The 14258-nt window shown below is 51.7% G+C and overlaps 1 protein-coding gene across 3 annotated transcripts in view; it reads right to left on the bottom strand.

Moving 5' to 3' along the window:
* The window catches only part of SYT3 (synaptotagmin 3), a 19798-nt gene extending 14453 nt beyond the window's left edge, over positions 1-5345 (bottom strand). Inside the window, exons 1-3 of one of the 3 annotated variants that reach the window (XM_023182602.3) lie at positions 5257-5345; positions 4492-4629; positions 2721-2883 (exon numbers count right to left, since the gene is read on the bottom strand). In XM_023182602.3, the coding sequence (XP_023038370.1) occupies positions 2721-2868 (148 nt within the window). In that variant the 5' untranslated portion in view covers positions 2869-2883; positions 4492-4629; positions 5257-5345. Of the gene's footprint in view, positions 1-2720; positions 4308-4491; positions 4630-5256 lie in introns of those variants that run through there. The other 2 variants (XM_023182604.2, XM_023182603.2) reach the window with 2 other exon arrangements.
* Between the last annotated feature and the right edge of the window lie 8913 nt (positions 5346-14258).

The raw sequence follows: 14258 nt of genomic DNA, 5'->3' as shown, positions 1-14258 counted from the left end.
TTTTTTTTTTTTTTTTTTTTTTTTTTTTTTTGAGACAGAGTCTCGCTGTGTCACCCAGGCTGGAGTACAGTGGTGTGATCTCGGCTCACTGCAAGCTCCACCCCCTGAGTTCATGCCATTCTCCTCCCTCAGCCTCCCGAGTAGCTGGGACTAAGGTGCCCACCACCATGCCAGGCTAATTTTTTGTTTTTGTGTTTTTAATAGAGATGGGGTTTCACCCGTGTTAGCCAGGATGGTCTCAATCTCCTGACTTCGTGATCCACCCACCTCAGCCTCCCAAAGTGCTGAGATTACAGGCGTGAGCCACCGCACCCGGCCCAGAGTGCTCCTTTTTTTTTTTTTTTGAGACCGAGTCTCGCTCTGTCGCCCAGGCTGGAGTGCAGTGGCCGGATCTCAGCTCACTGCAAGCTCCACCTCCTGGGTTTACGCCATTCTCCTGCCTCAGCCTCCCGAGTAGCTGGGACCACAGGCGCCTGCCACCTCACCCGGCTAGTTTTTTTTTTTTTTTTTTTTTTTTAGTAGAGACGGGGTTTCACCGTGTTAGCCAGGATGGTCTCCATCTCCTGACCTTGTGATCCACCCGTCTCGGCCTCCCAAAGTGCTGGGATTACAGGCTTGAGCCACCGCGCCCGGCCCCAGAGTGCTCCTTTTTAAGTGACCAACACTCACTGAGCATTCTGGGAGGCCTGTTAGAAACCAGAGGCAAGGACTTTACGAGCCTCCTGAACACAGGGTGAGTTGAGAAAACAGGGTCATTATGGAGAAAAATTAAACAGATGCTTTCCCCTACTGCCAGCCTGATTCAGACCCTGTTCAACTGAGAACATGGATCCCACACACCCTGACAGGTTCGCCATTCCTGTCTGCACAGACTGGGGAGCTATTTGGGCGTGGAGAGGTGGTGTAGTTGTGCAGTAGAAGATTCACCTTGCCCAGAGAAAGGTTTGGCCCTTGATCAGCTCCTGGGAGGGAACCTCTAAGCCCAGGGAATGTCCTGCCTGATTAGAGTGTCTTTGTTTACCTGGAGCCTTGGATCATGCGGCATAGTCTATGCTAACACTGTGATGTATGCTGGAGGCCTCTGGCTCAACCTCTGGAGGAGCTGGAGACTGAAGTCAGCCACACCAGCAATCAGCCACGTATATGGGACTGGCCCCCAATAAAAACCTTGCACACCAAGGCCCAGGTGAGTTTCCCTGGTTCGTAATAGACTGTGCATGCTGTCACACGTCATTGCAGGGAAAATTAAGCACTGTCCATGTCACTCCACTGCGAGAGGATGACTGGAAGCTCACACCTGCTCTGTCCTGGATTCTGCCCTGGGTGCCTCTTCCCTTTACTGACTTCAGTCTGTATCATTTCACTGTAATAAATCATAACCATGAGTATAACAGTTTCCGGCCAGGCACAGCGGCTTATGCCTGTAATCCCAGCACTTTGGGAGGCTGAGGCAGGTGGATTACTTGAGGTCAGGAGTTCGAGACCAGCCTGGCCAACATGATGAAACCCTATCTCTACTAAAAATACAAAAAAAAATTAACTGGGTGTGGTGGCAGGCACCTGTAATCCCAGCCACTCGGGAGGCTGAGGCAGAAGAATCACTTGAATCTGGGAGGCGGAGGATGCAGTGAGCCGAGATCCCACCATTACACTCCAGCCTGGGCAACAAGAGTGAAACTCTATCTCAAAAACAAACAAACAGACAAACAAAAACAGTTTCCTGAGTTCTGTGAGTCAATGATTCTAGCAAATCATTGAAGCTGACGGTGGTCATGAGGACCCCCAAACTACAGTGCTGTACTAGACGACGCAGGATTCAATTCTGCCTCTGCTACCATCGAGCCTCTGGGCAAGTGACTGCTGCTCTCTCGGCCTTATCCCTCATGACTGTCACCTGGACATCCTGCACGTGAGGAGCCAGGCCCTGCCCTGGGGCTCAGCAGGTGCAACCGTGGTTGTAATCACTCAGCACATGCTCCCTCTCGTCAGCGTTTCCTCATCCGGGCAACGGCACTCATAATGTTCCCTCGTTCCCAGAACCCTGCTGCTTTCTAGCTGTGTGACCTTGGACAGGTCACTTCACCCTTCTCAGCCTCAGTTTCCTCTGTTGAAAATGGGGATTATATGTTCCACAAAGGGTCACTGTGAGTAATCATTGAGATGTGCAAAGGGCCTCACGTGCTGCCTAGACCACAGTGGGTGCCCAGTAAGCGAATCCCAGCATTGAGTGAATGACCACTGCGTGCCCAGCATTGTTCTAAGTGCTTCCTGGGTGTTGCGTCATTTAAGCCTTTCATCTGCTCGATGAAGCATCCCTTTTATTATCCCCATTTTCCAGATGAGGAGACTGAGGCCCAGAAGTAGAGTCACTTACCTACAGCCATGCAGTTATTAAGAAAGTAAGGGAGATGGAACTTGAACCCAAACAAGTCAGTCTGACTCAAGAGCCTGAGATTTACACAAGATGCACAGAGATATCTGAAGGGGGCATTTGGTGGTGGTAGTCAGAGGGAGGCCCACAGGGTAAAACTCAAAAAGTGGACCACACAGCTCCTTCTTCTTGGATCAGAGATTTGGGAGAGGGGCAGCAGCAGGCAGGATGGGGGCAAGACTCTGCGAGGGACTGACCCCGCAAGTGATGGAAAGCTGAGCAGTTCTGCTCCGAGTCGCCTGGTCATAGTGCAGGCAGGGGGTTGGCCAAGACAGGCAGGGGTGCTGACCTGCATCTGGACCCCGGGGATAGCCTCGGATTCGGTCACTGAACTCTTGGCACCTGTTGTTGGTGTCAGCATCTCGGACCAGCTCACAGAGGTCTGAGACCAGGACGAGTGCCCGCCGGCAGAGGTCATCCTCGTAGTCTCCTGACATGGTGGCCGTCTGGTCCTATGTGTGGGAGGGATGGGGCAAGGGTGCAGATGGGAAACAGAATGGGAGAGCAGGGTGGGCAGGTGTGGAGATAATGGTGGAAGGAGACACCGAGCAAAGGAAGGATGGGCAAAGGGGACAGAGATTGGGGGCAGATGGATTAGGGATGGAGATTTGAGGAAGAAGGACAAGGTGACAGGTATTAGAGAGGGATGGACAAGGAAAAGGAATTAGGAGTGGACAGACAAGAGGGCAGAAATTAGGGATGGAGATAGTAACAGGGACTGGGTAAGTCAAGGGGACAGAGATGGGCGTGAATGGAGTAGAGGACAGAGAATAGGGACAAATGAACAAGGAGGAAGAGACGGAGAAGGGCAGTGAAGGGATTAAGAATGAGAATGCACAAATAAAGGGATGGACAGATGAGGAAACAAAGATTAGGGCTGCACAGATGAAGGAACAGGAGTTAGGGATGAGCAGACAAGGTGCCAGCCATTCATCATTCATTCATTCAACAAACATCCCTCCAGCACCAACTGCACCCTATGTGCTGTGCTGGTTGCTACGAATCCAGCAGAGAACAAGGTCCTGGAGTTCCCTGACCTCCTGGTGTCACAATCCAACGAGAGGAGACATAGAGTAAACAAGCAAACAAAAACACATACACAAACCTGTCATTCTCAGACTGACTGTGAGAAGCACTCCACAGGACACGGCCGGAGGATGTGTCACAAAGGAACTCGGAGGGGGACGGTCAGGGAGGGCTCTCCCAGACTTGAAGGATGACATGGAGCCAGCCACAGGCGGGGGACAGTGGCGCCGGGGTGGGGAAAAGCTTTCAGAGAAAGGCATTCTAGACGGCAGGAACAGGATGAGCAGGGACTTAGGGTAGGAAAGCACTTGGAGGGTCCAGGGACCAAGGAGGCCAGAGTGGGGTAGATGCAGGGAGGGCCAGGAGAGAAGGATGGATGCCGGTAGAGAGATAGGAGGTGAATAGGTACGGTGGGAGCTGGGGGTGGAAAGGTGGAGATGCAGAGATGGGGACCAAGTTGAGGGAGGGAGAGATACAGGGAGGGGAGACAGAGATAATGTGAAGGGCAGACTGAGGCTCCGAAGAGATGAAGAGGTGAACAGGCAGGCAGAAGGAAAGTCAAGGATCGAGACTTGGGATGGACAGTGACAAGGAATGAACTGAGGTGTAATTAATTCAGAGGGGCTCGAGAGACAAGGGGACAAGAGACGGTGAAGAGGGGCAGGCAGGAGTGTGGGCAGAAATATCTTTGAAAGAGAAACGGTCGAATGGGAGCATGGATGGGTGCGGAAATAAAGGACAGTAGATGAAGGCTAGAGATCACAGACAGACAAAAGGAGAGAGGCGGGCTGGGCAGGCAGACATGGGTTCATAAGGCAAGGTTCAGTGAGCACATAAATGAGAGGAGGCTAGGAAGGAGAGGTGGATGTGAGGAGAGGGGGAATTAGTGACACATGGCTCGGAGCCAGGCATCAAGATGGGTTGAAGGGGATGCAGGGGAATTAGGAACAGACAGACCAGGGCTCACAGATGGACAGGTGTCGTGGGGGTGCTGCAGAAGGCCAGGACTCTAAGACAGGCATGGTCACACTCACCTGCGCTTATCTCTGCCGTGTCCTGGGTGGCAGCCGAGGCGGCGGCGGGCGGCAGCCCATGGGGGTTGTAGGGCGGACAAGGGACTGTGGACACGTTCCCACGCGCCGGGTAATGAGAGGGGAAGTCTGATCTGGGGGCTGAGGCCAAGAGAAAAAGCTCAGCTTAAGAGTCACATCTTGTCCTGCTCGAGCCAGCTGCCCTACCCCAGGCAACCCACTGGGAGCCGGGCCACCCCCTCCCACCTCAGGGCCCCCAGCTCCCATTAAGGGCTTAGAGACTACAATTCCCGGCACGCCTCGCGCTCGCGCTGCCGCGGCTTCATAGCCCCGGCGCTGCAGGAGCTGCTGGGAGTTGAAGTCCTTAATGCCTCTCCCGGCTGCAGAGAGGATGGGTTTTTTTTTTTTTTTTTAAGGTTGGGGGGGTCAAGATGCTGGGGTCCCAAGACGCTGCAGGGGAGGGGAACAATGTCCAGGACGTCGAAAAGCCACGGAGCCCTAAGTCCTTAGGGGCCACGGAATGGGGAAACGATTTCCCCGCGCTGGAGATCGGTGGGCGACGGGTGGGGTACACCCAGGTGTTCGGGACCCCCTTCCAGGGCCACGTGCCCCTCCCCTGGGGTGGCCAGAGAGGGCTGCAGCGCTCCCACTCCCCGGCCCAAGATCCACGCGCCTCTGCATCTACCCCGCCCCCATGCGCCGGGGCCGACCCCCGGGATCTGGCTGGGGCTGGGGCTTTGGCAGGGGGAGGGGGAGGAGCGGACTCACCCGGAGCCGCCGCTGCCGCCGCCGCCGCCGCCGCCGCCGCAGCCCCGCGCGCCCGCCGCGGTGCTGGCTCGGCTCCTCCCCTCGCCACTGTCGCAGGTCCGCGGCTCCTCCCCCTGCACTCCCTCCTTTCCCTACTCCGAACCCGCGGCAGGAAAGCCTAAATCACTTGGCCTCAGCAAGGAAGCAGGGAGATTTCCCGGGACCAAGGCAGCAGAGACCCAGTGGGTTTCCACACTGGGGACCCAGAGATCTGGGATCGTGACGTGCTGCTTCTCCAGGGTCTCCCTCCCGCTATCTCACAGAGATGGAAGTCCAGGGACCCCAGGGCTCTCTTCCCAGGAACCCAGGACTTCAGGCCCTCCCACCTGAGCCGCTCTGAAGGCCGGTGGTGGGAGCGGAAGCTGAGACTCAAAGGTACAGTGCCACAGCCAGGATAGAGGTATTAGCAGGAACCTGGGTTTGAATCCCACCTTGGCCATCTCCTGCCTGTGTGCGCCTCTTGCTCTGAGGCCCCGTTTCCTCGTCAGCAAAATACACACCGTAAACTTATTTCCTAAGGGATCCACAGTTTGAAAAACCAGTCAGTGTAGACAAAACATTGCTACCGACTAGGTACTTAATTAATATTTCTCAAAAGCAGCGAGTAACAGTTTAATAGCAGTTAATGGCAATTGTCACTTCCTATAAGTGGTGAAGTGCTAAGTGCTTTGAAAGCATTTTCTCATTTAATTTTCACTTGGGTGCAATTATGACATTCCCATTTCACAGAGGAGATAACTGAGGCCCATGGAGGTTAAATCCCTCGGGTAAGGTCTAGATCAGGGGTGTCCAATCTTTTGGCTTCCCTGGGCTGCATTGTTGTCTTGGGCTACACATAAAATACACTAACACTAACAATAGCTGATAAGAAAAAAAATTACAAAAAAAAATCATAATGTTTTAAGAAAGTTTACAAATTTGTGTTGTGCCGCATTCAGAGTCTCCTGGGCTGCATGCGGGCCTCAGGCCGCTCGTTTGACAAGCTCGATCTAGATCTACAGAGCCTGGAGAGGTGGCTCAGAGGCCCCCTCAGTGCTCTCAATCAGTGACATGGAAATAAATACAACCTCTAAGTAAAAATCAAAGGCTGGGCTGACACCTGTAAATCCCAACACTTTGGGAGGCTGAAGTGGGAGGATTGCTTGAAACCAGGAGTTTGAGAGGTCTTGGACAACATAGCGAGACTCCATCTCTACAAAACAAAAAACCAAAACAAAACCAAACTAGTGGGTGTGGTGGTGTGTGCCTACGCAGGAGGCAGAGGTGGGGGGACTGCTGGAGCCCAGGATTTCGAGACTGCAGTGACCTGTGATTGCACCACTGCACTCCATCCAGCCTGGGCAACAAAGCATGATCCCATCTCAGGTTTGCCCAGAATAAACAGGCCAGGTGCGGTGGCTCATTCCTGTAATTGTAGCACTTTGGGGGGCCAAGGTAGGTGGATCGCTTGAGCTCAGGAGTTCAAGACCAGCCTGGGCAACATGACAAAACCCTGTCTCTACAAAAAATACAAAAATTAGCTGGGTGTGGTGATGCACGCCTGTAGTCCTAGCTACTTGGGGGGCTGAGGCAGGAGGATCACTTGAACCCAGAAGGTGGAGGTTGCAGTGAGCCAAGACTGTACCACTGGGCTCCAGCCTGGGCGACAAAGCGAGACCCTGTCTCAAAAATAAAAATAAATATGAATAATTAAATAAATATTTAGAGCAAGAAATAAAAATGTCTAAATAAATAAGTAACTAAAAGTAAAAATTGCTTGCTGCTTCTGCAAATACAACTTCAAGCAAGCATCCTGGGCCCTCCTTCTAATTAGGTTACACCCTACCCCTACTCTTGCCTATGTGTGCATTTTGCAGTCATTATCCTACCACAGCACCCCCAGAAATGGCTCCCAGGTTTGCCCAGAGTCCCTTCCTCGTGGATTCTTGCATCCCCCCAGATGGATGTGCGTTTATATCCAGGGAAGCATGCGTGGGTGTAAACCTACAGACCACTAGTGCAGGTCTGGATGCCAACTCTCATGGCCTGACTCTTGAACCCTACTGGGCCTGCCCAGGGTCCATAGGTAGCCCTGTTCCACAAGGAGAGACATGCTGTGATGCACGCACTCAGAGATGGGCACACAGATGGGCTTGCCAGGCTGCCATGACACGTTTCCAAAGAGATGCTCAGATTCCAAGGCTGCCCGGGCATTGAGAGGCAGCCGTAGTGCACTGGTTGTGTGACTTTGGGGGCAGAGCACTGGGATTCAAATCCCAGCACTGCCCCCATCTCCATGCAACCTTGGAGGGGTTACTTATATTCTCCATGCCTCAGTTTCCCTCTCTGTAAGTGCAGATAATACTTTTAAAAATCATATTCTGGCTGGGTGCGGTGGCTTATGCCTGTAATCCCAGCACTTTGGGAGGCCGAGGCTGGCAGATCACCTGAGGTTGGGAGTTTGAGACCAGCCTGACCAACATGGAGAAACCCCGTCTCTATTAAAAATACAAAAATTAGCCAGGCATGGTGGCACATGCCTGTAACCTCAGCTACTTGGGATGCTGAGGCAGGAGAATCACTTGAACCCAGGAGGTGGAGATTGCAGTGAGCCAACATCATGCCATTGCACTCCAGCCTGGGCAACAAGAGCAAAACTCTGTCTAAAAAAAAAAAAGAAAAAAGAAAGAAAGAGAGAGAGAGAAAGAAAGAATCATATTCTATCTCATTGAGTTATTTTGAGGGTTAAATTAAATTCATGGAAGGTGCTTAGGAAAAATGGCTAGTGTTCAGTGTTGTCATAACTAAAAATGAAATGCATTTGCTCATTTAAACTTTAGCTGGACTTGACAAGTGAGGAAATTGAGGCTCAGCAAGGGAAGTGCCCTGCCCAAGATCACACATCTGGAAAGTGTGAGTGGAAATTAAAAACTGTATGGGTCTGGACCAGGTGCAGTGGCTCACACCTGTAGTCCCAGCACTTTGGGAGGCTGAAGGCGGGAGGATCCTGTGAGCTCAGGAGTCGAGACTTGCCTGGACAACATAGTGAGGCCTCATCTCTATGAAAATTACAAAATTTAGCCGGGCATGGTGGCACACACCTGTAGTCCCACCGGCTTGGGGGGAAGGCTGAGGTGGGAGGATTGCTTGAGCCCCAGAAGTCGAGGCTGTGGGGAAATGGAGGCTGCCCAGAGTCCCATCCTTGTGCTTTCTTGCATCCCCCCAGATGGATGTGCATTTACATCCAGGCTGGAGTGCAGTGAGACATGATTGTGCCATTGCACTCCAGTCAGAGTGAGACCTTGTCTCAAAAAACAAAAAGAAAAAACAAAAAACGGAGTGGATCTGAATCCAGAGCCCTTGCCTTTAGCCACCATGCTGTTTGCATCTAGGACCCATTTGAGGACTTGTTTGCTACTGCTGCTAGGAGTATAGAACAGTATAAAGAGCACCGGACACGGAGCCAGGAGACAGAGATAGAATCTTACAGATTCATTCAACTCAATTCATGCAGTCATTTGAGAAATGCTTTCTGAGCACCTAATGTGTGCCAGGCATTTTTTTTTTTTTTTTGGCACCAGGGATTCAGCTGGGAACAAAATAGACTAAAATTCCAGGGTTGGAAGAGCTCATGGTCTAGTGGAAGAGACAGAAAATAATCAAAATAACTACACATACAAGGATCCTCATACTAGGATCAATGCTAGGAAGGAACATCCATTGAGTTGTGTGTTTGAGAGAGGTCAGGGAAGCTCCTGAGCAAGTGACTTTTCAGCTAAGCTCAGAAGGATGAGTGGGCATAAGCCAAGTGGTGAAGATGAGGGAGGGAAGGGGAAATGCTCCAGGGAGAAGGAACAGCCCATGTAAGACCTGGGGGCAGGAGGGAGTTTGGCACCTTGAGGACTGCCGAGCACACAAGCTCTGTAGGAGTAGCACTTTGTTTTGTTCATAGCTGTCTTCCAGCTGCCTGGCACAGTACCTGGCACATGGTAGGCACTCAATACATATTGGTTGGTTGAATGAATCAATGAACATGTGAATGGATAAGTGGAGGAATGTATGAATCTATGATGTATCGATAGATGGGTGCATGACTGGATAGATGCTAGAAGGATAGATGAAGGGATGGACGGATATGTGGATGAGTGAATGGCTGGATGGATAAGATGGATGTTGGAGGAATAGATGAAGGAATGGATAGATGAAAGAGTGGATGGTTGGGTGGATACATGGATGATTGGATGGATAAATGAAGAGTTAGAGTGGGAGTGGATAGATGGATGCTGCAGAAATAGATGAAGGGATAGATGAGTGAATGGCTGGATGGATAGAGGATAGATAGACTGGTGGATAGATGGATGGATGTTGGAGAAATAGATGAAGGGATGGATGAGTGGATGAGTGGATGGTTGGATGGGATGGATGGAAGCTGCAGAAATGGATGAAGCGGTGAATGAGTAAGTGGCTGAATGGATAGAAGATGGATGGATTGCTGGATGGATGGATGGATGTTGGAGAAATAGATGAAGGAATGGATGGATGAGTGGATGATAGGATGATGGATGGATGCTGCAAGAATAGGTAAAGGGATGGATGAATGGAGAGCTGGGTGGATGGATGGATGATTGGAGAGTTGGGTGGATGGATGGATGATTGGATGGGCAGATGGAGAATTAGATAAAGGATGGATGGATTTTGGAGAAATAGATGAAGGGAGGGATGAGTGGATGGTTAGGCAGATGGAGGGATGATTGAATGGATGATTGGATAGATAGATGAAGAGTTAGATAGAGGATGGATGGGTGGATGATGGGGAAATAGATGAAGGGATGGATGGATGGATGACTGATTGAGTGAGTTTTCACAAATATCTACAGATTCACACTCAAATGTGCCTGGAGATAGATGTAGATACACTCAGAGGCATGCACACGTGTGTGTAAACACAGACTCACTTGTTCTTCTGGTGCTCCCCCTGGAGAGGGCAAACACAGAGAATGGGGAGGTGGGAGACAAACCCTTTGGCCAGGGCTATTGCCATCCCTGCCGTCACTGCGGTACTGACAGTATTCCTGGAATTGGAGGAAAATGCTGATTCAGGGATGTGTGTCTTAGACTGGGCACCAGGCCAGGAAGTGGGACAGGGATGGTCCAGAGAGATGGAGTGAATGGCAGAGGGAAGTTAGTCGAGGTAAGGCAGAAAGACAGGCAAGGAGATAGAGAGGTGGAGACACAGAGAAGCAGAGAGATAGGGAAATAGGCAATGTGATGGAGGCAGAGACAGAGATATAGAGAGAAAGGGAAGGAAAGAGAGATGCAGACAGAGAAACAGAGATGGGGAAATAGAGTGATGGAGACAGAGGCAGCTGTACAGAGAGAAAGACAGGGAGAGAAAGATGGAGATACAGAGACATACAGAAATCTATAGAGATGCAGACAGTGAGAGACAGAGATACAGGAATACAGAAACATGTGATACAGGAATTCAAATTTAGACACACTGTAGTCTCAGCACTTTGGGAGGCTGAGGCGGGTAGATAGCTACAGCTCAAGAGTTCAAGACCAACCTGGACAACATGGTGAAATTTCAGCTTTACCAAAAAAATACAAAAATTAGCCAGGTGTGGTGTGTGCGCCTGTAGTCCCGCCTACTTGGAAGGCTAAGGCGGAAGATCGCTTGAGCCTGGGAGGTTGAAGCTGCAGTGAGCTATGATTGCACCATTGCACTCCAGCCTGGGCCCTTGTCTCAACACCCCCCACCCCCACAAAACCCAAACCCCCTCAAAATTCAAATTCACACACACACAGAGATGAGGTAGGGTTCCAGAGACAGGCAGAGAGAAGGGAAGAAAGATAAACACGGAGAGCAATGGAGGCACAGACAGATGGAGACACAGAGTCCCAAACCCCAGAGGGAAGAAGAGAGACACACAGAGGAGCAGAGAGAGATGCAGAGGAGGAGAGACAAAGACATTCAGCCGAAGCTGGATGCAGACTCAGAGGACTCGAAAGGAAATGACCTCCCTTTGGGTGCCTCCTTGGTGCCTGGCTCAGATTTGGGGGCGCTGCTGTACCTTGCTTCATTTAAGCACCAACAGCCCTTGAAGGCAGCATTGGCAGAATGATGGAGGAAGGCAAGATATAAGGAAGACGAGGCTCAGAGAGGGGAAGACATTTGCCTGACATTGCACAGCCTGGGAGCAGCATTTGATGCTGGTCTGTTTGATGCCAGAGCCCATGTTCTCTTCTTCACCTTATGTTGGCTCGTGAAGACCAGGAGGGACAGGGCAGATGGGGTTAAGGGGCTACTGAGTGTGGGTCACAGAAATAGAGGGAAATAATCATGTATTCATTCAACTCATGTGTCCTGGACTTCCCAGAAGCCTGGCCCTGTGTGGGGTGATGCTGGAGAGCCAGAGATGAGTCAGGAAACAAATTTCTGAGCAAGATGGATGGGGCGGGGGGCAGTGTTCAGAGGTCTGGAGAAGGAGCAGCTAAGAAACAGGCAGAGGGAGGAGACAGAAAACACAACTGGTAGGAGGACGAGTCAGAGAGGGCTTCCTGGAGGAGGGGGCACTTGAGCTTCTTATTAAAAGATGAGGGCATTTGGGGACATGGGGAAAGGTTGGAAGAGCATTCCAGACAGAAGACACAGTGTATGGAAAGAGCGGAGGCAGAATAAGGTGGGATGTGCGGGAGGGATTGTTTATGTAAAATAATTAATAGAGGGTAGCTGGAGAATGTTTGGAGGGGTGAGGTTGGGAGAGGGAGGTGAGGCTAGATCATGCAGCCCTTTCAGTCCAGGTGAGGGGCTGAAAGTTTGTCCAAGGCACTGGGGAGCCCTGGGAGGGCTGTGAGCAGGGCAGGGGCAGGTCAGTGCTGGGCACAGAAAGACCCCTCTGGAGGCTTACCTGTGGCAAGAGGAGTGAGGACAAGAGAATGGAGGATGGGGCGGCAAGAAGGCTGGGCCAGGCATGGAGGCTCACACGTGTAATCCCAGCACTTTGGGAGGCTGAGGTGGGAGGATCGCTTGAGCCCCAGAGTTTGAGACCAGCTTGGGCAACATGGTGAGACTCCATCTTAAAAATAAATAGCTGGGCGTAGTGGTGTGGGCCTGTGGTCCCCGTTACTCAGGAGACAGGCCGAAGGATTGCTTGAGCCTGGGAGGTCAAGGCTGTTATCATACCGCTGCACTCCAGACCGGGGGACACAGTGAGAGTCTGTCTCAAAAACAAGCAAACAAAAAAGGAGGCTGGGGCAAGGGTCCCAACAGGAGAGGATGAGGTCTGAATGGCTGCTAGAGCTATGGGAGTAGAGAGGAGAGGAAGGAGCAGAGAGAGGTGAGAGGCAAAAGGAATACAACTTGGAGACAGATAGGCTGTGAGGGTCAGATGTGCCTGTGGCCAAGACAATCAAAACTGTCCTCCATCCCGCTGAGATAAAATTGCCGGCTGGAAATGGAAGACAGCTTGATGGGACACAAAGAGATGTGAAGATGCCAGGAGGGGGTCTTCTGGCAGTTCAGGGGCCCCAGAACTGAGTAAGACTATTTCATTCAGGACTGTTTTAAATGCCAATAACTCAAATCAAATTTACCTAAGCATAAAAGGAACTTTATTGGGTGGATGAGGGCTTCAGGCATTGCTGGATCCAGGTGTTCCAATCATCTCCAGGAATCCAACTGTCTGTATCTTCGGGCTATGCTTCCCTCGTGTTGTCTTTGCTCTCAGGCAAGTTATCTCCCTGCATGGTGATGTGGTGGCGCTGGGAGCTCCAACCCCAGTTCTCAAAACCACAGTGGAAAAACCACAGTGGAAAAAGCTTGTTTTCTAACAGGTGCAGCAAAAGTCCAAAGGTTGGACTTTGTAGCCTAGATTAGTTCTTTTTTTTTTTTTTTTTTTTTTTGAGACGGAGTCTTGCTCTGTCGCCCAGGCTGGAGTGCAGTGGCCAGATCTCAGCTCACTACAAGCTCCGCCTCCCGGGTTTACGCCATTCTCCTGCCTCAGCCTCCCAAGTAGCTGGGACTACAGGCACCCGCCACCTCGCCTGGCTAGTGTTTTTGTATTTTTTAGTAGAAACAGGGTTTCACGGTGTTAGCCAGGATGGTCTCGATCTCCTGACCTCGTGATCCGCCCGTCTCGGCCTCCCAAAGTGCTGGGATTACAGGTTTGAGCCACTGTGCCCGGCCTAGATTGGTTCTTAAGCTCACCACTGAACAAATCACTGAGGAAATCAAAGTGCCACTACCTAGAACAAATACTTAGTAAGCAGGAACAACAAATAGTCCAGAGACCATCTGAATGTGGACAGGGAGAGAAACAGAGATGTAAGTAACAGAGACAGAGACTGCAAGGACAGACAAAATAAATAAGGGAAGGTCCAGCTTCCTTTCCCACAATTCCTGCTGAGAGCTCTGCAGACCCATAGAAAGGGATGCTGAATGGGCACCTACCTGGCTAGACCCCTTCTCTCTAGCATGAGAGGTCCCAGGAGCCCCCAGACCCAGAAGTCCAGGCCCCCATCCTCTCCTCCCTCAGACCCAGGTGTCCAGATCCTGGGCCCTCCTCCATCAGACCCAGGAGTCCAGGCCCCCAGCCCCTCCTCCCTCAGACCCAGGAGTCCAGAACTCCAGTCCCTCCTCCCTCAGACCCAGGAGTGCAGGCCCTCAGCCCCTCCTCCTTCAGACCCAGGAGTCCAGGCCCCCAGCCCCTCCTCCCTCAGACCCAGGTGTCCAGGCCCCAGGCCCTCCTCCCTCAGACCCAGGAGTCCAGGCCCCCGCCCCCTCCCCCTCTGGAGGCACCATGGCAACCAGGCCCCCTGCCCACCATCCCCTCCCCCCTAGAGAACCCAGTTTCTGTTGGAATCTCGTCTGTTTCTAACCAGTTCCTGGCTTGGGCAGGGATAAGCAGAGGGCAAGTGGGAACAGAAAGGGGATGACAGAGGGGAGGGGGGCTCAAGGGGGCAGTGGAGGCAGCTAGGAGAGG

This window comes from Piliocolobus tephrosceles, chromosome 21 (genome assembly GCF_002776525.5).
Source record: "Piliocolobus tephrosceles isolate RC106 chromosome 21, ASM277652v3, whole genome shotgun sequence".
Lineage (NCBI taxonomy): Eukaryota > Metazoa > Chordata > Mammalia > Primates > Cercopithecidae > Piliocolobus > Piliocolobus tephrosceles.
The sequence above is the reverse complement of the archived record's forward strand: the minus strand, read 5'-3'. Positions and strand labels throughout refer to the sequence as shown.